General features: G+C 47.5%; 1 protein-coding gene across 11 annotated transcripts in view; it reads left to right on the top strand.

The window, feature by feature from the left end:
• The window catches only part of Kdm2b (lysine demethylase 2B), a 127,444-nt gene that overhangs the window by 5,256 nt on the left and 97,034 nt on the right, over nt 1-25,154 (top strand). For all 11 annotated transcript variants that reach the window (XM_037198700.1, XM_028885870.2, XM_028885871.2 and 8 more), the window contains 2 exons: nt 1,118-1,164; nt 24,758-24,936. In XM_037198700.1, coding sequence (XP_037054595.1) covers nt 1,118-1,164; nt 24,758-24,936 — 226 coding nt within the window. The remainder of the gene's footprint in view (nt 1-1,117; nt 1,165-24,757; nt 24,937-25,154) is intronic.

The following is a 25,154-nucleotide window of genomic DNA, read 5'->3' as shown; positions in this document are numbered from 1 at the left end:
ATGGAGCTTGCTAGGTAGACCAGGCTGCCTCAAACTCAGAGATCTTCTCGCCTCTTTCTGAGTACTGGGATTAAAGGCTGTGACACCATGTGTGCCTCCCAGTAGTTTTGTTTTGTTTTATTTTTGTGTTTCGAGAGCCCAGGCTGGCCTCATACTTAAGTGTGTGGTAAAGGATGACCTTGATCATGTGTTTCTCCTGCCTTCCCTTCCTAAGTGCTGGGATTGTAGGCATACGCCACAGTCCATAAAGGTGTGACGCTCTGTTTTCTGACTCTGACTTTATTTATTTTATCTATTTACTTATTGAGATAGTTTATTGCTGTGCAGCCAAGGATGGCTTGGAACTCATAGTCTCCCTGTTTGAGTCCTCAGAATGTTCCCTCTGGGTATAAATTGTCTCTCCTGCTTTCCATACAACTCTGTATGGAAAAAAAAAATTTTTTTTCCCTCTGTGTGGCCCTGGCTGTCCTGGAACTCCCTCTGTAGACCAGGCTGGCCTGCAGAGATCTGCCTGCCTCTGCCTCCCGAGTGCAGGGATTAAAGGTGTGCACCACCACCGCCCAGCTGGAAGGTATTTTCTAAAGGGAGAGAGAGACCCTAAATTAAAGCAGGCATTTGGTCCTTGACACCACGCTTCAATTTTCCCTGCTGTAGAGTTGGCCAGTGATGCCCCATCCTCCCCTGGGGCACAGATTTGGTCTTTTTCTTATAGTAGGGGGGCATACTCAATGATTCTAGGTGACCTCCCTTGAGGTGCTTACCTGCTTTTCCAGATTTGCCTTCTGGGTTATCTCATATTCCCCAGCATAGAACAAGGAACCCCTTTTGGAAAAATGGTGCCTCCACCCTGGCCTCAGGGTAGACTCTAGCTCTGTGGTTTATTTATTTTTTATTTATTTATTTTTATTTTCATTTTGTGTTCATTGGTGTTTTGCCTACATAATGTCTGTGTGAGGGTGTCAGAAGCTTTGGAACTGGAGTTGTGAGCTGTAGTGCGGTGCTGGGAATTGAAGCCAGGTCTTCTGAAAGAGCATCTAGTGCTCTTAACCGCTGAGCCATCTCTCCAGCGCATATTTATTTATTTTGCAACCAAACATTCATGCTTGTCTTTCTGCAGGATGCCAGACCCAGATTTCACAGTCCGAGACGTCAAACTCCTCGTGGGTAAGTGCTGCCAGGTGGGGTAGGAGAAGGGACAGGGAGGTCGTCACTACCTGCCCATTTAGACTTGCAGCTGCTTCAGGAAAGAATGTCCTCCCTGCCTGGAGGAGGTTGGAGCAGGTGTAAGCTGCAACCGTCTGATTGTGGAGAACAGGTCAGATCGCAAAGTCCTGAGAAGCTCTATCAGAGGATGTTTGCCAGCACAGTTTCAGATCAGCAATGCAATTCCAGATCTCTCCTTGGCGTTTGTTTGTGGGTTGCTGGGTAAACACTGGGTGCTTCATGACCCCTAAAAGACTTTCATGTGTTCAAGGGGGAGGGATTATGCCGCCTTCTTCCTCAGGGTTCTGGACAGGCCTCTGGTGGGGCTTGCCACACTGTCTGTGTTCAGCAAATGCCTGTTAACTCTTGAGAGCCTGCGGGGTCCAGCCGTGGCTTAGCATTTTGAACCTTCCACCAGGTAGCAGATGGTGTTTCCGATGCGGTAGAAAGTCCTTCACTAACTCCATTCTTTCTAGAAGAAAGGACGTGGTAGGCCGAGACTCAAGTGACAAGGCCCTTGCCCTCTTTACTAGGACAACAGGCCATAAAGAACGTAACCGCCTATCTTTCCAGCGATTGAAAAAGACTTGGAAGGAATAAAGCATGGTGATGGGTCGAGTGTGGTAGGGCTATAAGACAGGGTCGTCAGGGAAGTCCTCTCGGGCTGAGAGAAGGCATTTAAACAGATAGCTGAGTGATAGCAATCAACTCTGGGGGCCTCGGGAGACGGCTCAGTCGTAAAGAGCCCTTGCTGCTCCTACAGAGGCCTGAGTTTGTTTCTCAGCCTTTACATCGGGGCTGCTCACAACCACCTGTAACTCCAGCTCCAGTGGATTTGACCCCCTCTTCAGGCCTCTGCAGGCACCAGCATACATCCACAGAGACACAGAAATGAAAAAAAAAAAAAATTGGCCGCTTGTGGTGGCGCACGCCTTTAATCCCAGCACTCGGGAGGCAGAGGCAGGAGGATCTCTGTGAGTTCGAGGCCAGCCTGGTCTATGGAGCGAGATCCAGGAAAGGCACAAAGCTACACAGAGAAACCCTGTCTCAAAAAACCAAAAAGAAAAAAAGAGAAGTGTTTCTTTTTAAGAGTCAGCCGTGGAAAAGAATAGTCTCGGCTGTGAGTTGAGCAAGGGACAAGGCCTGGGGGACACACTGGACATTTCAACTTAATCGACAGGGTAGACAGTGGTGGAAGAGTTGGCGGTGGCCCCTAGGGCCAAGTCGTCGGTGCCTGGGAGGCCCTGGGGAGATTGGGATTTGGCGATTTAGGATGATGAGAAGCCTTGGGGAATTGAAAACCAGGGTGAGGGTGAACCTATGTGATCCGTTTTCTTAGGAGTTATTGACACTTTTAAATTAATTTAATTAGGTAATTAATTAATTAATTTGTGGCACTGGAGATTAAACCAAGGCCTTCACACATGCCAGCCAAGTTTTCTACCAGCTGGGCTATATTCCTTTTTTTTTTAGTTAAAATAAAATTCATGCAACAAAACACGCTATTTAAGGTATACAGTTCGGTGGGTTGTTTTTTGTATTTTTTTTTAATATCGATGTTTTGTAATTATCACTACTATCGAATTCTAGACTACTGTCACCCAGGAACCCTGCAGCTCCTGACTGTATTTTCCCTTCATTTTTTTTGTATTGAATGACCATGTTTTGTTTATCCGTTTATCCACTGATGGACATTTTTGGTGGTTTCCGCCTTTTAGCTGTTATGAATAATGCAGTGAATGTTTATGTACAAGTTTTTTGTTTGTTTTGTTTTTCTGTTCTCTGTGTAGTTTTGGTGCCTGCCCTGGAACTCACTTGGTAGCCCAGGCTGGCCTCGAACTCACAGAGATCCGCCTGGCTCTGCCTCCCAGGTGCTGGGATTAAAGGCGTGTGCCACCACTGCCTGGCTGTACATGTTTTTATGACTATCCATTTCTCTTGAGTCTTAGGGGTGGGTCTTAGGGCATCTTCGTGTGTTTTCTCTTGCTGTGACAGACTGCCTGGCCCTTGAGTAACGTACGAAGAAAAGGTTTATTTCGCTTCATGGTTTTGAGACTGTCGAGTCCCACAGCGTAGCGTAGGTGTCTGTTCGATATGTGCTCCTGCTCATGGCAGAGAGAGGAAGACCAAGCTAGGGTGTGCAGAACACAAGCACCCTCTTGCCTTACAGCAACTTGACATCATGGTAACTAATTCAGTCCCTGGAGACATTTCTATGGGGTCCACCTAAATACCTCCTGGTAGGCCCACTTTCCACCTTCAATACTGAGATATTGAATTTCCAACATGTGAACTTGTGGGAGACACTCATAAGAAGTATAAGGTGACTAACCATTAACTGCCAACCTGTTCCTCCATCAAATGTATCTTTTATATCAGTAAGCTCCGTATGAGCGTTTCGATTGCGCCTCATCTACACTTGCGTTTCTTATGGTCTGTTGTGTTTTTTGGTTTTTAGTTTGTTTTTGGCTCTAAGTATTTTCCTTATTTAATTTTGTGTCTTGGGCTTTCGTGTTTATTCTTGTTTGAAACAGGGTTTCATTATAAAGTCCAGGCTGGTCTAGAACTTGCCAGTTCTCTCCTGCCTTGGCCTTGTTATTCCAGGTGTGTGCTACCACACCCCATCTGTGGTTGTGATGATGGCCATGCCAGTGGGTATGAATTAGAGTGACTGGATTGAAATTTATGGAAACTATACATGTGGAAGAGGAAGTCGGCTGGCTAATGGCATGCCAGACCATTTGGTCAGAATAACTGGTACAGTTGCTTTTTGTTTTTGTTTTTTGTTTTTTGGTCTTAACAGGAAGACCCAATTAGATGGTTCTACCATCCTTCAGATTATTAATGTATAAGCTAGCTAACCTGCTTCCATCTCTGTCAATAGTCTTTTTTTCCCCCCTTTTGTTTTCGTTTTGAGACAAGATCTTACCCTGTAGCCCAGGCTGGCCTTAAGCTCACATTAATCCTTCGGCCTCTACCTCCTAGATGTTGGGATTATGGGTGTGAGCCGTCATGTCTAGACAGCCTGTGTATGTCAATGCTTCAGGAAGGTGTGAGGAGCCTCGACACTGAATGATAATGGTGTTGGTGGCTGCACCTCTCCTGGGCTTTTACGTTTGTCCATTGTGGTCTCCGTCTGCACAGGCTCTGGAGAGGGTGACAGGCGCGTTTATCACAGATGATCAATGTAACTCAGGCTGGCTCAAGCAGAACAGAACAGTTGGTTTAGATGATCTATCCCGGCTGTAACCTTTAGGCACATACAGATCTGGGTGTTCTAAATCTATCCCAGAGGAAGTTGTCTCAAGAGGTCACCTCTTGCCTCCGGCTCGGTGACCAGCGCCCTTTCTGCCCAACCGCCTCGCTGGCCCTTGCTTTCTTTCCTCCTTGCTTCCTTTTCCTGAGGTGTTTTGGGCAGTGCTGCCCCTTGTGAAGGTAAAAACAGAGCTCGGAGCCCCCGGCTGCCACCTGACCACCACAGAGTCCTTCGTCCTGACTCCCCTCGGACATGTCCATGTCATGTCTCTGGGCTGGTAGGGAGATTAGCACCGTGGCAAACCTGAAGCTGGTAGCTTGGGACGGTAAGCCCCAGGGGCCGACGGTCCTGGCAGACTGAGTGAGGAAACCATTCTCCAGGGTTTCTCAGAGTCGGAGACGTGTTCCTAACATGAACTCAGGCCTTCTGCTAGGAGGGCCGTGCTGGGCTGGCGGGCCAACCAAGTTCAGGAGGGGGTGGGGGGTGGGGGGTCGGCTCAGTGAGTAAAGCGTCTGCTATAAAAACATGAGGGCCTGAGGTTGGGTCCCCAGCACCCACGTCCGTCCGTCCGTGCTGAGCAGGTGTGGGACCTGACTATAACCCCAGTACTGGGGAGTGTTCAGGATCTCTGGGATAAGCTGGGGGGCGAAACTGAACAAATCGGTGAACTCTGGGTGCAACTGAGGGACCCCACCTCTCTGGGTATGGTACAGAGTAACTGAGGCGGATATGTGATGTCAGCTTGTGGCCTCCACACACATATCTACACACACACACACACACACACACACACACACACACACACACCATGCCAAAAAAAAAAAAAGAGAGAGAGAGAGAGGAAAGAAAAAAAGGTGGGGGGGGGGAGGCATGACCAGCTGTCCAGGCTACAGCTCTGGCTGGAGACTCCTCTACTGTTTTAAAATCAAGCTTTTGTCTCCTGGCCATCTGTTCCTCATTTGAGCCCTGTCTTTTATTTATAGAAATGGATCTCAGTATGTTTTCCGGGCTGGTCTTGAACTCTTGGGCTCGCTCGAGCATCCCTCCTCTCTTAGCTTCCCCAAGTCGCGGGGACTAGAGAAGTCCGTGCGATGGTCTGCAGTGGCGATAAAAAGTGGAAAGTTTCCATTTCTATACTATACTTATTTTTTTAATTGAAGTATACATATGCTAATAGCGCTGACCGATTTTAAACACCCATGCACATCATGGAGAGCAGCACCCCAAATTCTCTCTTATGTTCCCATCCAGACTCTCTTTGCTGCTGTTATTTTGACGGCACAGCTGTGTCCTACCTCTCTTCTAACTGCATGTCCATGGAATCGTACTGGATGTCCTCTTGTACTTAGGCAGTTCATAATATTTGTCGTGTGTGGTCATAGATTTAGTTCACGGCTGTATAGGTTTCCATTGAGCGAATACTTCGCAGTTGATTTGTTTATGATACTGATTGACAGGCAGTCTGGTAGCTGCTAGGTTAAAGGCTATATACGTATGTAAGCCACGTGTAATGAATGATGCATGCCTCCAGTCCTAGCGTTTGGAGATGGTTGGGCACGCGGCTGTGTGTCGGTTCTGTTTTGGTCAGTGCCGTTGTCTTGGTTTTAGATGGTGCCTCTTCCATAGCCAGGGTTTTCATGCTCATTTCAGCCATGCTGCCACGGGTATGCAAGGCCCTGAACCTGGCATTCCACCGCCTTAGTCTCCTAATTGCAGACATGTGTTTCTGTGCCCTGCACAAGTTTTAAAATTTCCCTCGCTTGTATTATTATTTTGTCGAGACAGGGTCTCGTCTAGTCTATGCTGGCCTCAGCTTCATGATGCTCCTGTTCCAGCCTCTCACGGCTGAGATTATGAGGCAGGTACCATGGAGCCCAGACTGTATTGTCTTTTACGTAGTTAAAATGATGTTTTAGCTAGGTGTGGTGGCGCATGCTTTTAAAATCCCAGCACTCGCCGGGCAGTGGTGACGCACGCTTTTAATCCCAGCACTTGGGAGGCAGAGGCAGGTGGATCTCTGTGAGTTCGAGGCCAGCCTGGGCTGCCGAGTTAGTTCCAGGAGAGGCTCAAAGCTACACAAGAGAAACCCTGTCTTGAAAAAAAAAAAATCCCAGCACTCAAAAGGTGTAGGCAGGTGGTTCTCTGTGAATTTTAGGTCAGCCTGATCTATATAGTGAGTTCTAGATCATCCAGGGTTATGTAGTGAGACCCTGTCTTCAAAAAAAAAAAAAAAAAAAAAAGTCTGGAGAGATGGCTCAGAGGTTAAGAGCACCGACTGTTCTTCCAGAGGTCCTGAGTTCAATTCCCAGCAACCACATGGTGGTTCACAACCATCTATAATGAGATCTGACATCCTCTTCTGTATACTAAATAAATAAATCTTAATAAAAAAAAAAAAAAAGTATAGCCTGGTGTGGTGGCGCACACCTTTAATCCCAGCACTCGGGAGGCAGAGACAGCAGATCTCTGAGTTCGAGGCCAGCCTGGTCTACAGAGTGAGTTTCAGGACAGCTACACAGAAAATCTCTGTCTGAGTACAGTTGGTTTTATTTTGTTTTGTTTGAGATGGGAGCTTCAGGTCTTGTATTGCCAAGGCTGTCTGCAGATTCTAGGCTCAAGCGATCCTCTGTCACCTCCCAAGGAGCTGGGACCCCAGGCACTGCCACAGAGCCCTACAGTTCTTTGTTTTTACAGACACTATGTACCTTTCTTTGTATATCAGCTCCTCTTGCATCATATTTGAGAGTTGTTTGTTTGTTTGTTTGTTTTTTACCTTCTCTAAGGTCATGAAGATGCTCATACCTTTTTTTTTTCCCCCCTGAAAAATCTTCTCATTGACTTTCACGTTTACACCTCGACTTCATCTGGAATTGATTTTTGTGTTTGGTAAAAGAATAGGGGTCAAGATCTTTTAAAAACAAAAACAGGGACAAAAACATGTGGATGAAAGGTAGCCTCTCTCCACAGCACCGGCCTCAGGTGCCCGTGCTTACTTGCTGCGCTCTGCTCTGTTTCTAGGCACAGGAATCTGTCCCTTTGGCCAGTCTTACCTGAAGCTTAAAGGGCACACTGTTGGCAACTTTGTAATAGGACTTGTTGTGCAACAGTCTTTCCACTTTTTTTGTCCTGTTAACTATTTTGTGTACACTTGTTACTTATTTATCGTGTGTGCTTGGGCTTGAGAATGACCACAGGAGTATGTGCATGGCAAGACAACTTGCTGGAATCAGTTCTCTCCTTCCCCTCTGTGGGTCCTGGAGACGGACGGACTCAGGGCATCAGGCTCGGTAGCAAGCTGCTTTTCGCTTTGCGTCATCTTGCTTACCAGCCTGTTTGTGGGTCTGGCTTTTGAGTTCTTGGTGCTCGATCCTCCTGCCTCAGCATAAGTGCTGAGATTTCAGAAGTGCGTCATCACACCCGGCTCTTTTGTTCTTTTTCAAGATTGCTTTGGCTTATCACCCTTGGCGGTTCCATATTAATTTTGTTTATTTTGCACGTGAGGATCAACCCAGGGCCGCCTCATGCTTGGCAAACACCTCATCATTGAACTGCACATACCCTGGCTCTCTATATGACATTTAGAATCATCTTGTTGGTATTTTGGCAAAAGGTGAGGATGCATGTACTGATACACATTCTGTAATCTTAGCACTACAGGAGACCGAGGTAGGAGGATTGGAAATTCCAGGTCAGCCTGGGGAAAAAAAAGTTATATTCAGGGAATAGAGGTAATATCTTTAGTCCCAGAACTTGGGAGGCAGAGGTAGGCATATCTTTTGTGAGTTTGACACATCCCTGGTTTACAGAGTGAGTTCCAGGCCAACCAAGGCTACATTTTGAGATCCTGCCTCAAAATAAATAAATAAGCAGGCAAATAAAGCTAGACAAAAATAAACACTGTTATTGTAAAGAAAAGTTGGGGGCTGGAGAGATGGCTAACTAGTTAAGAGTACTTGTTGCTCTTGCAGAGGACCTGGGTTTGGTTCCTAGCACCCACATGATAGCTCACAACCATTCACAACTCTGGTTCACAAATCTGATGCCTTCGCCTTTATCTCCCTGGGCGTCAGGCACACATGTAGGGTGTACATACATACATACAGGCAGGCAAGATACAACGTAAAATGAAATACGTCTGAAAATTTTTTAAGCAAAAAAAAAAAATAGAGAAAACTGGCTTTTTCTAAGACTGAATTTTCTACTCAGTGAACATAACATAGTAATGTACAGCATTTGTCGTTAATTACGTTTCTGTAGCTGTGACCAGAGTATCCGCGGACGCAACTCCAGGGCGACAGACTTAGTCCGGTTCACAGTATCGGGGGATTCAGTCCACGGCCGAATGGACTGGTGTGTTGTAGAAAATGGGGGGGGAGGTACGGGGGGGGCGGGGCTTCTTCACCGCATGGGCGATTGGCACGTGACTGTAATGGGAAGGGGCCACGCCACGTGCGGTTCCCAGGATTGGGCTCCAGTTACCCACGTCTTCAGTCAGGCCCCGCCTTGCTCAGTTCTCCCACCCCGAAGTAGTCCGTTCCGATGATGAGTGAATTAACTCGTTCAGTCCTCCGAGCCCTCAGGATCCAGGGAGTCTGGGAATGTTCCTGCAGGCATACCCAGGGGAACACTTGATTCACCTCCTAAATGTTTCTCAATCCAATCGAATTGACAGTGAGATTAATCATCGCAATAAAAAGAGAAGATTAACCACCACAGCCTACATTTCTTACTAGACCTATTCCTAGGTAATTGGCTGTGTGTGTGTGTGTGTGTGTGTGTGTGTGTGTGTGTGTGTGTGTGTTGCACACACACGTGTGGATATGAGTACCCATGACTGAGTATTTGGAGACCAGAACACGAGAGCAGGTGCTCTGTCAGTCTCTTCCTTGTTATCTTAAGGCAGATTCTCTCCTGAGCGAGCAGCTTCCCATTTTCTCCAGCCTGGATCAGTAGGTAGCTTTAGGATCTGCCCGTCAGTGGGGAGGTTACATGTCTATGCTGATCTAGCTGGCTTTTTACAGGGGTGCTTGGGATTTGAACTCAGGACCTTGCATTTAGAGAGTAAGTGTTCTTATTCACTGAGTCACCTCCTTGGTCCCTGATATATATTATATATTAGATTGCTATTTTAAATTAGCCAGTTGTATTATCTGCTACTAATAGTAATTTCATTATTGTTTCTTTTTGAGACAGAGTTTCACCCTGTAGCCCAGGCTGGCGTTGAACTTGTGGCAGCCTCCTGCCCCAGCCTCCTGAATGCTACCACTATAGGTGTAAACCGCACGCACGTCTAGGAATATCTATGGTATTTCTTCCCATCTTGGTGCCTTTCAGTTTATTTTCTGGTCTTGTGGAATTGGCTGGCATCTCCTGTCAGCTTTTCCTTGCTGAATGACATAAGTAAACCAGCCTCTCTTGGAAGAACACGATGGAATGCCGTTGGTGACATTTGGTTCCACTCCAGTGACGGTCCGCAGCTGCACCACCTCATGGCACATCGCAATAGCTTGATAACATATGGGTGCAAATCACTGCCCTGCCAAACGAGGTGGTGTGCTGGGTGGGGCCGGGCCAAGGCCATCGGAAATGTCCTCTCCAAGAACTAGCCAAGATCCCAGGAGAATTAACTAGGCCCTCCCACTCAGCTCCACAGGGTTTCACATAATCAAAGCTAGCTTCCGCCTCCATATGTAGTCAGGGCCGGCTTTGAGCTCTCGATCTTCCTGCCGCTACTTCTGGGTGCTGGGATTAGGAATATGCATTGTTTCACCTGGCTCCAACCCTTCAAACCTTCTAACACGTTTCCATCACCTTCATCCATTGCTGTTGTAGGGCCAAGCCTCTAACCCATGGAAGACACCACAAGTGTCTGTCTACAAGTTTATTTTATTTTTTATCATTTGTTTATTTTTTGGTGTGTGCGTTTGTATGGGTGCTTGCTGCCACAGGACACATGTGGAGTCAGAGGACATCTTAGAGGAAGGAGTTGGCGCCTTCCTGAGCCATGTGGACCCTAGGGATTGAACCCAGGTTGGTGTGCTTGGCAGTTAGTGCTCCCATGCATTGGGCCATCCCACCAGCCCGATTGTTTATTTTAAAAAGCTCAGAGCCGGCCGTGGTGGCGCACGCCTTTAATTCCAGCACTCGGGAGGCAGAGGCAGGCGGATCTCTGTGAGTTCAAGGCCAGCCTGGTTTACAGAGTTCCAAGAAAAGCGCAAAGCTACACAGAGAAACCCTGTCTCTAAAAACCAAAAATAAACAAACAAAAAAGAAAGAAGCAATCTGAATATTTCATAAGGAAATAGGAAAGATAAATGTCCTTGGGGTTGGGGATTTAGCTCAGTGGTAGAGCGCTGGGTTTGGTCATCAGCTCTGGGGGGTGGGGGTGGGGGGTGGAGCTCACTTGGTAATCTTATTTTCTGTGGTGGAGTATTTGCCTGCATGTATGTCTGTGCGCCACATGCATACTTGGTACCTGCTGAGGCCAGAAGAGGGCATCTGATCTTCTAGAACTGGAGTTACAGATAGTCTGAGCCATCATGTGTGTGCTGGAGATACGTTTTCGGTCTGAGATTGGTTGAATCTGATCATTGGAATCTATGATTGTTCTCAAGAGTGTGTTGATGCTTTCTTTTCTAATTGCATTGAGTCCTAGAGACACTGGGCCCTTGCTGGTTGACCAAGGGATGCATTTGGAGAAGGCTGGTTTTCCCACCACACCACAACACCATAACCTAGGGTGTTATCTGGCCTAGGGTCTCTGTCCTGGGCACTTCATTTTAAAACACTGGGGGCTATTTTTACATCTAGTATTTGGGAATTCAGGGGCTAAGGGGGCTGGGAAGAGAGAATTCTGAAGATTAATTGGTGGGGTCTTTAGATCAGAAAGGCCTTGAACTCAAAGAGATCCTCCTGTTTCTGCGCCCCCCCCCCCACCTCTAACCCCAGGTACTTTCTTAGGAAAGGGACTGGGTCTTGGAGGGACGGGGTTTTCATGGTTAAGGAGCTTGCTTGTGTCTGTATTAGCTTTTTCTCTAAAGGAATATTGGAGCCAACAGATGCTCTTTGGCCCCTTAAAAAAACAAAACCAAACCAAACCAAAAAACAACAAGCTTCAGGAGAATTATTTCACTTGGTATTCACTGACCTAATTATAGTGACATCCCCTTGTCTCTTACTGAATGTTTACAGTTTGAGTTCATTCTGTTCTCCGCCCGTAATTCTGTGAATGAGTTGTTCAGTATGCCGGGTGGGGAAGCCCGAGGCTCAGAGGAAACGGCGACATTGCTAGTGGACGGTAGAGCCGGGTTCTGGCTCTTCCTCTGGCTCCAGGCTTCTCTGTTCACCTGTGTCTCCCGTCTTTATTGTATTCTGTGTTGCCTGTGCCAAGTGGTTTTATCAATACTGGGGATGTGGGCTCTGCTCTCAATGGGCCAAATTTAGAGGAAAGTCTATAAATTCTTTTTTTTTTTTTTAATATATTTTTATTTTTATGTGCATTTGTGTTTTTGCCATGGGTGTCGAGGTGCCCTGAAACTGGAGTTACAGAGAGGTGTGAGCTGCCAAGTGGGTGCTGGGAATTGAACTCGGGTCCTCTGGAAGAAGAGTCAGCGCTATTAACCCCTAAGCCATCTCTCCAGCCCCCAAAAGTCTATACATTCTTTTTTTTTTTTTTTTTTTTTTTTTTTGGTTTTTTCGAGACAGGGTTTCTCTGTGTATCTTTGTGCCTTTCCTGGAGCTCACTTGGTAGCCCAGGCTGGCCTTGAACTCACAAAGATCCACCTGGCTCTGCCTCCCGAGTGCTGGGATTAAAGGCGTGCGCCACCATGCCCGGCATAAGTCTATACATTCTTTAACTTGGGCATCTGAGGTGGCTGAGTTATCCTTAGAACTCTTCGTGTGTTTGTGTATGTATATATGTGCACGTATGTGTACATATGTGCACGGGTACAGACTTCCATGAGGGTACAAAGGTCGGAGGTCGATGTTGGGTGTTTTTCTTCGTAACTTTGCAATTTATTTGTCATTTTTAATTCCTTAAAAATGACATTTGTTATTGTGTGTGTAGGAATGTGGGCCATGGCACAAATGCGGAGACCAAGAGACAACTTTGAACCTTTCTCTCTTTCAACCTTGTGACTGAACCCGGATGATCAGACTCAGGTCATCGGACTCGGCAGCCAGCCTTTACCTTCACTGGCTGTCCATTTTCTTTCGGATCCTTGTTCTCTCACTGAACCTGGAGCTCACCCACTGACTGGACCTGCTCCCGGACCCTCATGTTCCCACCTTCAAGCCGGGTGGACAGTCCCTCAGCCCTCCCCTGGCTCTTCCGCTGGTCTTTACGCCTGTGCGTCTAACACTGTACCCACCTGGCCATCTCCTCAGCCGTACCTTTTACTTACTTTAAAATGAAACAATTAACTTACTTGAGATAGTCTCATGTAGCCCAGGCTAGCCTTGAGCTCATTGTGTAGCAGAAGATGATTTTGAGCTTCTGATCTTCCTGCCTCTTTTTTTCTGTTTCCTGTTTTTTTTTTTTTTTTTTTTTTTTTGGTTTGGTTTGGTTTGGTTTTGTCTTGTTCTTTTGAGACAGGATTTCTCTGTGTAGCCCTGGCTGTCCTGGAACTCACTCTGTAGACCAGGCTGGATAGAACCCACAGAATCTGCCTGTCTCTGTCCCGAGTGCTGGGATCAAAAACGTGTTGTGTCTAGTCTCCTTCCTTTTTTTTTTTCTTTTTAAAATTTTTCCTCTTTAAGGGAGTTTTTCATTTCCTCTTTAAGGGCCTCTATCATCTTCTTAAAGTCATTTTTAGGATTGATTTCTTCTGCTTCTTTTGCCTTGGTATGTTCAGGTCTTGCAGGTGTAGAATCACTAGGCTCTGATGTTGTCATATAGGTCTTTATGATGTTACCTGTATTTTTGCACTGGCATCTACTCATCTCTTCCTCTGCTCGGTGCAGGCAGTATCTGTGTCTGGAGGTGCCTCTCTTGTTCCAATTGATAGTCTTGGTCCACTAGGAGTCCTTGGTTAAATTGTTGCTCTTGGGCTCTGTGTCTTCAGGAGCAGCTTAGTCCAGTCAGTGTTAGTGGGTTCTGTCTCAGGAGCAGTTGTTCCCAGTTGGTGCAGGGTGTGCTTATGGTTTCAGTGGTTTTTAGGTTCGTAGGGGTTGGGTTTTTTTTTTGGTTGGGGAACAGAGACAAGTAGCTGTCTGGTCCCTGGGACTCCAATGGGTAGGTCCTAGGGGCTAGAGACTTAATCTGCCAGTCCGGAGATGGGGGCTTACCTGTTCCCAGTTGGTGTAGGGTAGGCTTATGATTCTGGTGATCTGGTTCCATGGCTGGGCGGTGCTTCCTTCTGTGTTCTCAGGTCACATTTTGCTCATTCGTCAACTCCTCAGCTGATCTTGTTTCCTCAGACTGGAGACTGTAGGATTCTGAATCCTCTCCTGAATGGATCTCAGCGGACCAGGTTGTTCAGTAGGGCAATCTCACCAACACCTCCAAGTTGTTGGGTTTCACAAGATCGGCAGCTGGGCCCTGGGTTGGCCTCAGGCAGAATGTTCGGATCCCGTTCTGGTCGCGTTCCACAGAGATGGCTCCTTCCCTGGGTGCTGGGATTAAAGCTTTTTTTTTTGTATATTATAAGATTTATTTATTTGTTATATGTATAGCATATTTGCCTGCAGGCCAGGAGAGGGCACCAGATCTCATTACAGATGGTTGTGAGCCACCATGTGGTTGCTGGGAATTGAACTCGGGGCCTCTGGAAGAACAGTCAGTGCTCTTAACCTCTGAGCCATCTCTCCAGGCCCTGTTTCAATATATATATATATATAATTTTAAATGTCGAATGTCATTTCTTGAAGGGGGTAGGAGGTCTTAAATACAGGCTTACAGCACAATGGGAGGACCCCGGAGGACAGAAATTCGCTACTGACGGTTTACAATCTTGCATCTAAGCTGTTAATGCCCATTATTCATGATACACAGACAAGGAATTTCCCTTAAGCATTCAGGAGGGTGGAACCTGGCAGGGAATTAGCATAGGGAGGATATCAAGGTCAAGGTCAGCTAGCAAGGCAACAGTTACTCAAAATGGGGGCCAGGGACCTGCAGGTCTCCCCTTTATTAAAAAATGAGCTTCTGACTTGGGTTGCGTGGGACATCAGCAGGTCACCTTACCCATCATGGAGACGTCTGCCCAGGCCACACAGGTGCTCTGTCTTAGGTTGGTGAGTGCCCCCCCAGGCATTACCCATCTCTGAATACTCATTATCATACAGGCTCAATCCTGTGTGAGCTGCATGGTTAATTGCTGCCAAAGATCTCAAAGTGGCATTGGGCTTGCCCAAGCTCTTAATCTCCATGTTTTCACTAACTTCTCAGCGGGTAAAAGTTCAGTTTCTGGTCTTTATTATGACTGCGTCTCTGCCGCCGCTCTGCCTACCTCTGCCACCCTCTTTTTTTAATTTTTAAAAAAAATTTAGGTATATAGGTATTTTGCTTGTGTGTATATTTGTGTGCCACGTGTTTTAAGTGCCCAAGGAGGTCAGAAGAGGGCATCAGATCTCCAGAACTGGAGGTGCAGAGGGTTGTTAGCCTCCCTCTGGTGCTAGGAATCTAACCTGGATCCTCTGGAAGAGTAGACAGTGCTCTTAACCAATGAGCCGTCCATTCAACTCTCCTTTACTTTAGCTTTTTAAAAATAGGTTCTCTACGTAGCCCTGACTGCCCGTTTTGGAACTCTCTCTGTAGACCAGGCTGGCCTTGAACTCACAGAGACCCGCCTGCCTCTGCTTCAGTGCTGGGACTAAAGGTGTGTGCCACTGCCCCAACTTCTTTGCTTTTTTATATTTCTGGCTGTGAGCCTCGCCTTTAATGGCTGAGCCATCTCTCTAGGCCAACCTCTTCCCTTTTTTGAAACAAGTTTTACTATACATCCCAGGCTGGCCTCGAACTCTCTGTCCTCTTGCCTTGAGTCTCTTGATGGCTGGAATTGTCAACTTATGCACCATGCTTGGTTCAGACCTTTCAAAGCTTTGTTTAAAATTGTAGACTTTGGTAGATGGGTAAAGGCACTTACTGCCAAGCCTGATGAACAGGTTCAATCCTTAGGACCTACTTGGTGCGGACACACGTGTGTGCATACACACATATTAATGAATGTATTAAGAAAATTTTTTGGTGTAGGCTTTTGTTATTTGTTTGTTTAATTCTTTTAGTACCCGATATGCTGGGGATGGAACTCACGATCATTCTGAGTACCAGGCAAAGGCTTTACCACTGCCAGTGCCGTCTTTTCCCAGGTTTAATCTGGGAAAAGGTTCTGAGCCTTCCTCTAGTCCTGCTTTCCCAGTTCACAAATGAGGCCCGAGGCCTGGCTCTCTGCCCGTGGAGTCGCTCAGATGGTCTGTGGCCATCTGCTTCAGATGTGGGCTCGAATTTCGGTGTGTGGAAGACGAGGCTTTTGTTGGATCCCAAAGGAAAAGTGTCTCGGGTGTGGTGTAGGTTTTGTTTGGTTCCAGCTCCATTAAATCTGAGCTCAAGACAGAAGTCAAGGAAGGACAAGCAGTGTGGAGGGTCCCAGCTGTCCGGAAGGGTAGACATGCAGGGCGGCCAGGGCACGAAGGCAGGAGCACTCAGAATCACCACCCCAAGAAGAGTTGTAGTATCATATTCCTTGCCTGGTCCTTTCACCCATCTCACAGATTTACTATGACGTTAAATAATCATAGTCAGATTCCAGAGAAACTACACATACCCTCCTACTGTTTCTTCCCAGCATGAATCGCTGGCCTTTAGGGGTAGCTCCTTAAATAATAAACACAGCGCTTCTGGACGCGTGATGGGGTCATAAAAGCATTGTAAGAGGAAAACAAGAGTCTATAATGCATTTACAGTATCTGTGCTCCTGAACGTCACTGCCTAGCAACGGCACGCTGTAGGGTACCAGCCCTTCCGCGTTGTGATCACAGAGCTGAGTGGGAGCCTTGGCTGGCTGGTGCTGCCTTCTAAAAGTATTGGATTGCCTGGGAACAGATCAAAACTCAGAATTCAAAGTATGTTTTTTTTTTTTTTTTTTTCTGAATGTGTTTTTCTTTCACACTGTCACAAAGCCGAAAAGTCATGTCTAGTCACCGTAAGTTGGAGACTGACATGAATAGCCTTATCATCTACCACTGACAGAGAAATATTATGAGCCGAGGATCTCGCCTATCTTTTCTTTGTCCTGGTTTTGGGAAGTGAACCCAGTGCCTCAAACTTGCTGGGCAAGCACTGAGCTTATAGAAGTCAAAACTGAGGTTCAGGGCTGGTTATACTTCAATGGTAAGAGTGCTTACCTTCTCTATGTAAACCCGAGCATAACAAAACAAAACAAAACAAAAAAAATCTGGGGTTCAGAGTTATTTGTCCCTGATCAAAAAAAACAGTGAGTGGAAGCACCAAGATTGTGCCTATCTGTGTGAACACAGAGAGTTTTTTGTTGGTTTGTTTCTGCTTTTTGTTTGTTTTGTTCTTTTGCCTGTTGAGACAGGGTCTCATAGCCCAGGATAGCCCTGCCTTTGTGGTGGTCCTCCTGCCCCAGGCTCTGAGTGCTGAGGTTGCTGTCATACGGTCTGTGTTCATAACCTCTGTACAAGTGTCGTGGCTGGTCCAGCCTCCGTCATCCTGAAGGCTTCCTTGTTGCTGGCTTGGGTAACTTCTCTGATTTCCTTGCCTGGTAACATTTAGATCAGGTTTGTTGGTTAGTCTGCCTAAATTTGTGTGTGTGTGTGTGTGTGTGTGTGTGTGTGTGTGTGTGTGTGTGTTTCCTTTGTTTCTCCTTTTTAAAAAAATACTTTAAAATTTATTTTGTTTGTATATGTGTCTGGGTGTATGGAGGTCAGGGGACAATTTCCTGGAGTCAGTTCTTTTTCTCAATCTGGATGTGCGTTCCAAGGATCAAACTCAAGATTCTATAGTTTGGCAACAAGTTCTTTACCCATCAAGCCGTCTGGCCTGCCTTGGATTTAGGTCTTATGCCTGCTGTCCATGAAGGGCAGAATTTTTTTGTTTGTTTTTCGAGACAAGGTTTCTCTGTCTCGTTTTGGTGCCTGTCCTGGAGCTCGCTCTATAGACCAGGCTGGCCTCGAACTCACAGATCTGCCTAGCTCTACCTCCCCAGTGCTGGGATGAAAGGCATGCACCTCCGACGCCCGGCCGAAGATCAGAATTTTGAGGCATGGGAACAGTCCTGGAGAGGTGTCAAGATGAGTGTCCAGAAGATATTTGGGCCTTTGCATCCATCTTCATAAATATCTAAATCTGGGGAGACTTGTCTTGAGTCTTACAGTATCTACTTGGTCTGAATGACCAAAGTCTCTTTTCCTACACTCTTCAGTTTGGAACAGAGTCCTGGGGGCCCCCACTATTGGGCTTACCATGTGCTTTTGATAATTCTGTCAGGACAGGAGGGGTGCTCCTAGTGTTCCCCTTTTACAGCTGAGGAACCCGAGGCCCAGAGAGGCTCAGGAACATACCTAAGGTCTCACTGCTGGAAACTGTGGAGCAGAGGAGGTTACAAACCCACACTTACTGTCCCATCTGATATGTGTTACCCATGTGAGATGGATGAGTAGGTAATTCTAGGAGCAGTAGAAAAACCAGCTCTGAAAGCCTCCTGGTGATTAATGGCGTTTCAGAGCTGTGATGTGGAACGTATCTGCATCCCTTCTAAAGCTCACAGGGAGTTTGGGGTCATTGCTTGTACGTGCTTCCTGTTAGCATCAAGGTGACTTTGGGTAGCCTCCTCCTGGCTGCGAGCCCATGACTCTTGGAGTTGACTGATAGAGCCTTCAGATCAGGGGGCCACAGGGCTACAGACTTATTTCTGCAGCGGCAATCTGTTGGATTCATGTGAAGTCTGTGAGCCCAGAGAGCCAATGAGACCCAGAGGGAGGGCAGAGGAAGGAGAGCGTTGGTATTGGTAATCTACTGCCTGAGATCAGTTCTATTAACGTGGATCTATCTTCCTTGGGTACTGACTTGTGGCTGAACCATCTTTTCTGTCTCTTTGGGGTACTGTCCTTTCTAGCGCTGGGACTCGTCCTCAGAGACCCAGCTCTTTTGCTAATGTGGCAGATCTGAGTGTGAACCTGGGAAAAGAGATAATTGCTTTTTTTTTTTTTCCTTTTTCTTTTTGAGACATGGTCTCACTATGTAGCACATGTTGGCCTCAAACTCTTCATCCTCCTGAATGTGGGGATTACAGGGGTACAGACAGCTCAGGCTGACTGACAGACTCTCCTGTCCCCGATGGTCCCTTTACCCCTCTACTCCAACTTCCCTTAGTCACGCTGATGGAAAATTAGCTGAGTGACGAAGGCTGAGTGGATGGAGTATGTCGGTCCTAAGAGAGGTTCCTACACAAAGGACCTCACTCAATGGTTTTCGAAGAGAAATCCCAAGAATTTGGTTTGAATTCTGACTGTCTTCCTTGTCCTACGCAAACCTGGGCTGCTTGTTTTTAATTTGTGGATCTAATTCATGTCCTCGTTGAAGAAAGAGTTCTTTTTTTTTTTTTTTTTTTTTGTTTTTTTCGAGACAGGGTTTCTCTGTGTAGCTTTGTGCGTTTCCTGGAACTCGCTTTGTAGCCCAGGCTGGCCTCGAACTCACAGAGATCCGCCTGCCTCTGCCTCCCGAGTGCTGGGATTACAGGCGTGCGCCACCACCGCCCGGCTGAAGAAAGAGTTCTTTAGTAAAGGAAAAAAGTTAAAGTTGACTTCTTACTGTCTTTCCCTGGGCTCTGCAGTAGGGTTTATCGGGTTGATAACCTTATCCAAGGCTCCTGGTACCATCCCAGGTGCCCAGAGGGGTCCTGAGTACATTCCGAGGTGTCTCGTGACCCACGGGATGGGAAGAAGTTAAGGACTCAACCTTCCTCTCGTTCACAGAGTTAGAGAGCCCAGGTGAGACTTGGTGGCTCATGGTTAAACCGTGGCTGCCAAGCCAGTGACCTGACTTCCTCCTGTTCCTGGGACCCAGGTGGTGGGAGGAGACATCTACAAGCTGTTTTGTCTACAGTATTGTCTGTACAGCGTTCACATTCAGTGCCTCAGCTTGGCCTGATGGTGCCTCGGGGGTTGTAATGGTGATACTTTGTCTCCCTTCTCCTGCTGCCCAGCAAAAATACCCACCAACTGGATCCTGAGTGAAGTTAGGGTTGGAGAGGTGAACAGAATGGGAGGCTGTCTGAAGCGGGGGTGGGGGTGGGGTGGGGGGGTGGGGGTGGTATATTTTGGGTGCCAACAGTGGTTTCTCGCTCAAGTGGAACTCTGAGAAAACCTAACGGAAGACCACTTGGTCTAGGCCCTTGGGCTGTTAAGAAACCAGCTTGAGTGTGGCCTGAATCTTCAGCAAAGACCAGGGATGCCCCCTGGTGGATGTACACCTTCCCAATGCAGCAGACACACAGCGGCTTTAGCTTAGATCTGCTTCCCTGGTGTCTTGGGGGCTGCAACCGGCCACTGGAAACGGGAGTCATGGAAGGCAAGGGTAATCTTTTTCAACCTTGGCATGCGATGAAAGTAGGCAGCATTGCAGAGCCCGAGACCTGGTGTTGCATCAAATTAGCTTCAAATCTCAGCTCTGTACTGACTGGGCATGCTCGGGCAAGTTAAGTTGTCCAAGCGTCCAGTCTCTCCCGCGTCCACTGAGTGCAATGGGAGTTCTGTCTCACAGAGCAGTGGCCGTGAAAATGGCCGTGGAGGGGGTGTGCCTGTGCTGACGAGCTCGGCCAGCGGCAGCGATGGTAATTGGTAGAAAGAGCATGTTCCAGGGGACACCAGTCATCGCTCCATGTGTGGCCGCGATTTCCTCATTTGTACAGCAGTCGGTTCTACTTTTCCTTCAGGGTTGCTGTGAAAACCGGACCTTGAATCCAAGAGATAAGAACACCTGAGCTCTTCTGTGTGCTTGAGGAGTTATTTTTATAACAGCTTCTATTTCCCGAGAGGCATTTCACCAATACTAGCCATTGGCCTGTTACAGGGCAGTTCTCTACCCGGAGCTGGGCATGAGGTGTTGAAAATGATGAGCTGTTAGCTTGAATCAGCGTTCAGGTTCATCGAGAGCTGTTTGGTGCAAGGGTCGACGGACTTCTTGGAAAGAACCAGAGAGCAAATATTTAAGGCTTTGTGAGCGATGCACTTTGTGTCCGTTGCAGGCGCTCAGCTCTGTTACTGTAGCTTGTGAGTGATACAGACCCAGTGCGTGCTGGTCGGTGCCAAACAGACTTCTGTGTGGACTCAGGAATTCAAATTTCAATTCTTGTCACAATTGTGAAATACTCTTTCCTGTCTACTACTGCATTTAAGAATGTAAAAAATGCTCTTCTGGGGATGGTGCTTAGAGGCGCTCAGAAATGGTCTAGCCTTAGACATGCAATCATTGTGGGGCTTCCTGCAATACAAAGAGAACTAGGTTGTCCCAAACCTCGGGAATATAGGCTTGTTTACTCTTAGACCGAGAAGGTCAGGAAAACATTGAAGTCTGCATGTTGTTGTATGCCAAGGCAGACTTGGAGCAGTTCTTGCCAGGAGACCTGAAGTTCTTAGGAAGTTGTCCAGGTCGCAGAACATGTGTGCTAGTATCTGTGACGGGATCGAGTGTGCTTCCATTATGAAGGAGCAGAAAAATCGGTATGAAGGTGTTGAAGGCACATGCCGAGTCAGAACGTGAGATAAATGTGAAGCTTTTAAATTAGAGGAATAAAAATCAAGTCTCAGCCAGAAGGCAGAGGCAGGTGGATCCCTGTGAGCTGAAGGCCAGTCAGTCACAAGGTGAGACCCTGTCTCAAAAAATAAAATAAATCAAGGATTAAAAAATAATAATAATAAAGGAGCTGAATATGGCTATGCACTCTTTTAATCACAGCATTTGTTATTTTTGTTTTGTTTTGTTTTGTTTTTGAGACAGGGTTTCTCTGTGTAGTCCTGGCTGTCCTGGAACTCGCTCTGTAGACCAGGCTGGCCTCAAACTCAGAGAAATCTGACTGCCCCTACCTACCTCCTGAGTTCTGGGATTAAAGGCGTGTGCCACCACCGCCTGGCCTCGTCATTAGTTTTGAGGCCAACCTCCTCTACGTATCAAGTTCTGGGGCCAGGCAGGGCTATAGATAGCAAGGTCCTGTTTTTAAAAAGGAACAAACAAAGACCAAGAAAGCAGCAGAACCACACATGGTGGTATGGCTGTGTAGTCCCAGAAGTCGGGAGAGCCGGGCAGGAGGGTCTAAAGTTCAAGATCCTTCTGGGCCGTGTAGGGAGATCTGTCTTTGGGGGGAAAAAAAAGCTTGGCGTATCCTCCATGCTTGTGATCTCAGCATTTGGGAGACAGAGGCAGGAAGATCAAGAGTTCACGTTCCTTCTGGGCTGCATTGTTAAGACCAGCCTGAACTACAGGAGTCACTGGCTTAAAAACCCAAACCAAACAGAAAAGCAGGCCGTGGGCTGGATCAGCGGCTGGCCCCGAGGTGGCCGTGTGCCAGCCCTAGGTGAATGGAGCTGTAACCTTGGGGGTTGCAGCGAATAAAGGGATTCAACTTCGGTGGTTGTTGAGTGTTTCTAAGTCTCCATGCACCATGTATTCCTCACCAGAGATAGTGAGGAATTAGGGTCCTTTCAGACCAGATGGTAGGTTTCCTACCGCAGCCCTGTTCGTTTGGAGTATGACAAGCCAGAGCTGCTAGTCTCCTTAATAAATCACCAAGAACTTGGCAGGCTACCTTGCGTCTGTTTTCTCCCTCTTCAAGGTTCAGTCATTTCCTCCTCCAGGGCTGAAGTTCCAGAGACACCCCTCTTCCCATTTCACAGATGGGCAAAGACAGGCCGAAGGTTTGCTTGTTGGAAGGACCTGGGCCTAACCTGGAGGGTTTCTGTCTCTGTTCAGAGCTTTTCCTCTGGGATGTTGTGAGAGGCCGTGATGGAAGGCTGGACTGTCCTCATCAGGAGGCACGTGCTCTTTTCATTGCACCAGCATTGAGAGGTGGCATGGTGTCCCTAGCTCATGCGTGTACCGGGCCCCTTTCTCCAGATTCCCGTTAGAGAACAGTGAGGTGCCTGCACCCATGGTCTTTAACAGAACAGCGGGAAAGAAAGACAGGAGAACAGTATGGGCTTCAGCAGTCACGGTTGGTGCTGGGGTTAACGGAGCATCGGTGTTCTGGACTCTGTGCCAGTTACTTAAGGAATCGTGTGATTTCTCTTCCCCATCGGCACGTCGGTCTGACAAGTTCAAGGCCGAGGTTCAAAGAAACCAAGTTATCTGCCAACTTGAATGAGATTTTTTTTCTCCTTAGATTTTTTTTTTTTTGAGACAGGGTCCAGTATTACGGTCTCGACTTGCCTAGAACTCTCTGTGTAAGACATGCTGGCCTTGAACTCATGCTGATCCTCCTGCCTCAGCCTCCCGAGTGTTGAAATTGCTGGTGTGTACCACCTCCCTGGTTGATGCGATACTTGAGCCTCAAATTGGCACTTTGTGTGTATTAGGCAAGGATGCTACCAATTGAGCCAAATTTCTAGTTCCAGAAATGAAACCTTGTGTGAATGTCTTTGTGTGCGTCTGCCAGCCTGTCTTTACAGGCCAATAGACAACTGTGGATATCTTTCTTAAGGAGTCATCTACCTTGTTTTTATAAGGCAGAGCTTCTCACTGATGTGGAGCTCAGTGAGTGTAGGCTAAGCTGACTGGCCAGAGCGCCCCATTGGTTTCTGCCTCCCCTGCAGTGGGGATTACAAGGGCACACCATCACACATGGCTTTTTTAGGTGCGTTCTGGGGATGGAACTCACGCTTTCCTGCAAATTGAGTCATCATCTCCTTAGCCCCAAGTGAGACTTTATTTTAGAAACCATTGTTTTTATTTTAAAAATTAATTTGTAGCCGGGCGGTGGTGGCGCACGCCTGTAATCCCAGCACTCGGGAGGCAGAGGCAGGCAGATCTTTGTGAGTTCGAGGCCAGCCTGGGCTACCAAGTGAGTTCCAGGAAAGGTGCAAAGCTACACAGAGAAACCCTGTCTCGGAAAAAAAAAGAAAAAAAGAAAAAAGAAAAAAGAAAGAGTAAAATGAGCCGGGTGGTGGCTGCGCACGCCTTTAATCCTAGCACTCGGGAAGCAGAGGCAGGTGGATCTCTGTGAGTTTGAGGCCAGCCTGGTCTACAGAGTTCCAGGACAGCCAGGACTGTTTCACAGAGAAAAAACCCTGCCTTGAAAAAACAAAACAAACAAGCAAACTGAAAAATCCATGGGGATCAAGCCAGTAAGCAGCACTCCACACCATGGTTCACGACGACCACCTTTAACTCCAGTTCTACAGAATCTGACGCTCACTTCTGGCCTCCACAGGCACATGGTACACATACACGTATGCAGGCAATACACTGGTACACAGAAACACATGCAAATTAATTTTTTTTTTTTTGGTTTTTCGAGACAGGGTTTCTCTGTGTAACTTTGCGCCTTTCCTGGAACTCACTTGGTAGCCCAGGCTGGCCTCGAACTCACAGAGATCCGCCTGCCTTTGCCTCCCGAGTGCTGGGATTAAAGGCGTGCGCCACCACCGCCCCAGCTTCATTTTACTTTCTTATAGAGCCCAGGATCATCAGCCCAGGGGTGGCCCCGCCCACAGTGGGCATGGCCCTCTCCCACGACCATCATTAATTAGGAAATTGCTCTATAGCAGTGGTTTTGAACCTATGTGATCACAACTCTTTTGGGATCAAATGACCCTTTCATACAGGTCCTTTAAGCCAATCGTAAAACACAGATATTTACATTAAGACCCATAATGGAGCTCTGTGAGTTCGAGGCCAGCCTGGTCTACAGAGCCAGATCCAGGACAGGCACCAAAACTACACAGAGAAACCCTGTCTCGAAAAACAAAACAAACAAACAAAAAAACCAAAAACTTATAACAGTAACAAAATTAAAGTTATAAATAGCAATGAAAATAGTTCTGTGGTTGGGGGTCACCACAACATGAGGGTCACAGCATTGGGGAGGTTGAGAACCACTACTCTATAGACTTGACCTGCAGTCCGATCTTACGGAGGTGTTTTCTCAATCGAGGCTCTCTCTGATGACTGTAGCTTATATCAAGCTGACATAAGACAGGCCAGACTTGGGAGCAGAGGTGAGGAGAGTGGGGAACTCTGTAGGAGAAGCAGCTGTTAGATGTGGGGGGCGCGGACGGTGCTTCCTCATGGGATCTGGAGTTGTAAGCTGGTCCCAGGGAACCGTGTGTCCCTTCTGTCCCCAGGGAGTCGCCGGTTGGTGGATGTGATGGACGTGAACACCCAGAAGGGTACCGAGATGAGCATGTCCCAGTTCGTGCGTTACTACGAGACACCAGAGGCACAGCGGGACAAACTGTACAATGTCATCAGCCTCGAGTTCAGCCACACGAAGCTGGAGCACCTCGTCAAGCGCCCCACTGTGGTATGCCAAAGCCTTCGTGGCCCCTTCCATCCTCGTCTGCCACCCACCTGCTTCCCGTGAGGCCCTGCCCTCAGCTGCTTGCTTCTTGAGACGGAGTGGCCGGGTGGGCATGGCTGAGGCTAGTCCCTTAGGGTATGGTGGGGGAAATGTAAAGGCAGAGTTGAATCCAGTACCTGGAAGGGTGGCGTGGGTGAGGCCGCCTAGCTGAAGGCACCCCG

Source organism: Peromyscus leucopus, chromosome 23 (assembly GCF_004664715.2).
Source record: "Peromyscus leucopus breed LL Stock chromosome 23, UCI_PerLeu_2.1, whole genome shotgun sequence".
NCBI classification, from domain to species: domain Eukaryota; kingdom Metazoa; phylum Chordata; class Mammalia; order Rodentia; family Cricetidae; genus Peromyscus; species Peromyscus leucopus.
The sequence above is the reverse complement of the archived record's forward strand: the minus strand, read 5'-3'. Positions and strand labels throughout refer to the sequence as shown.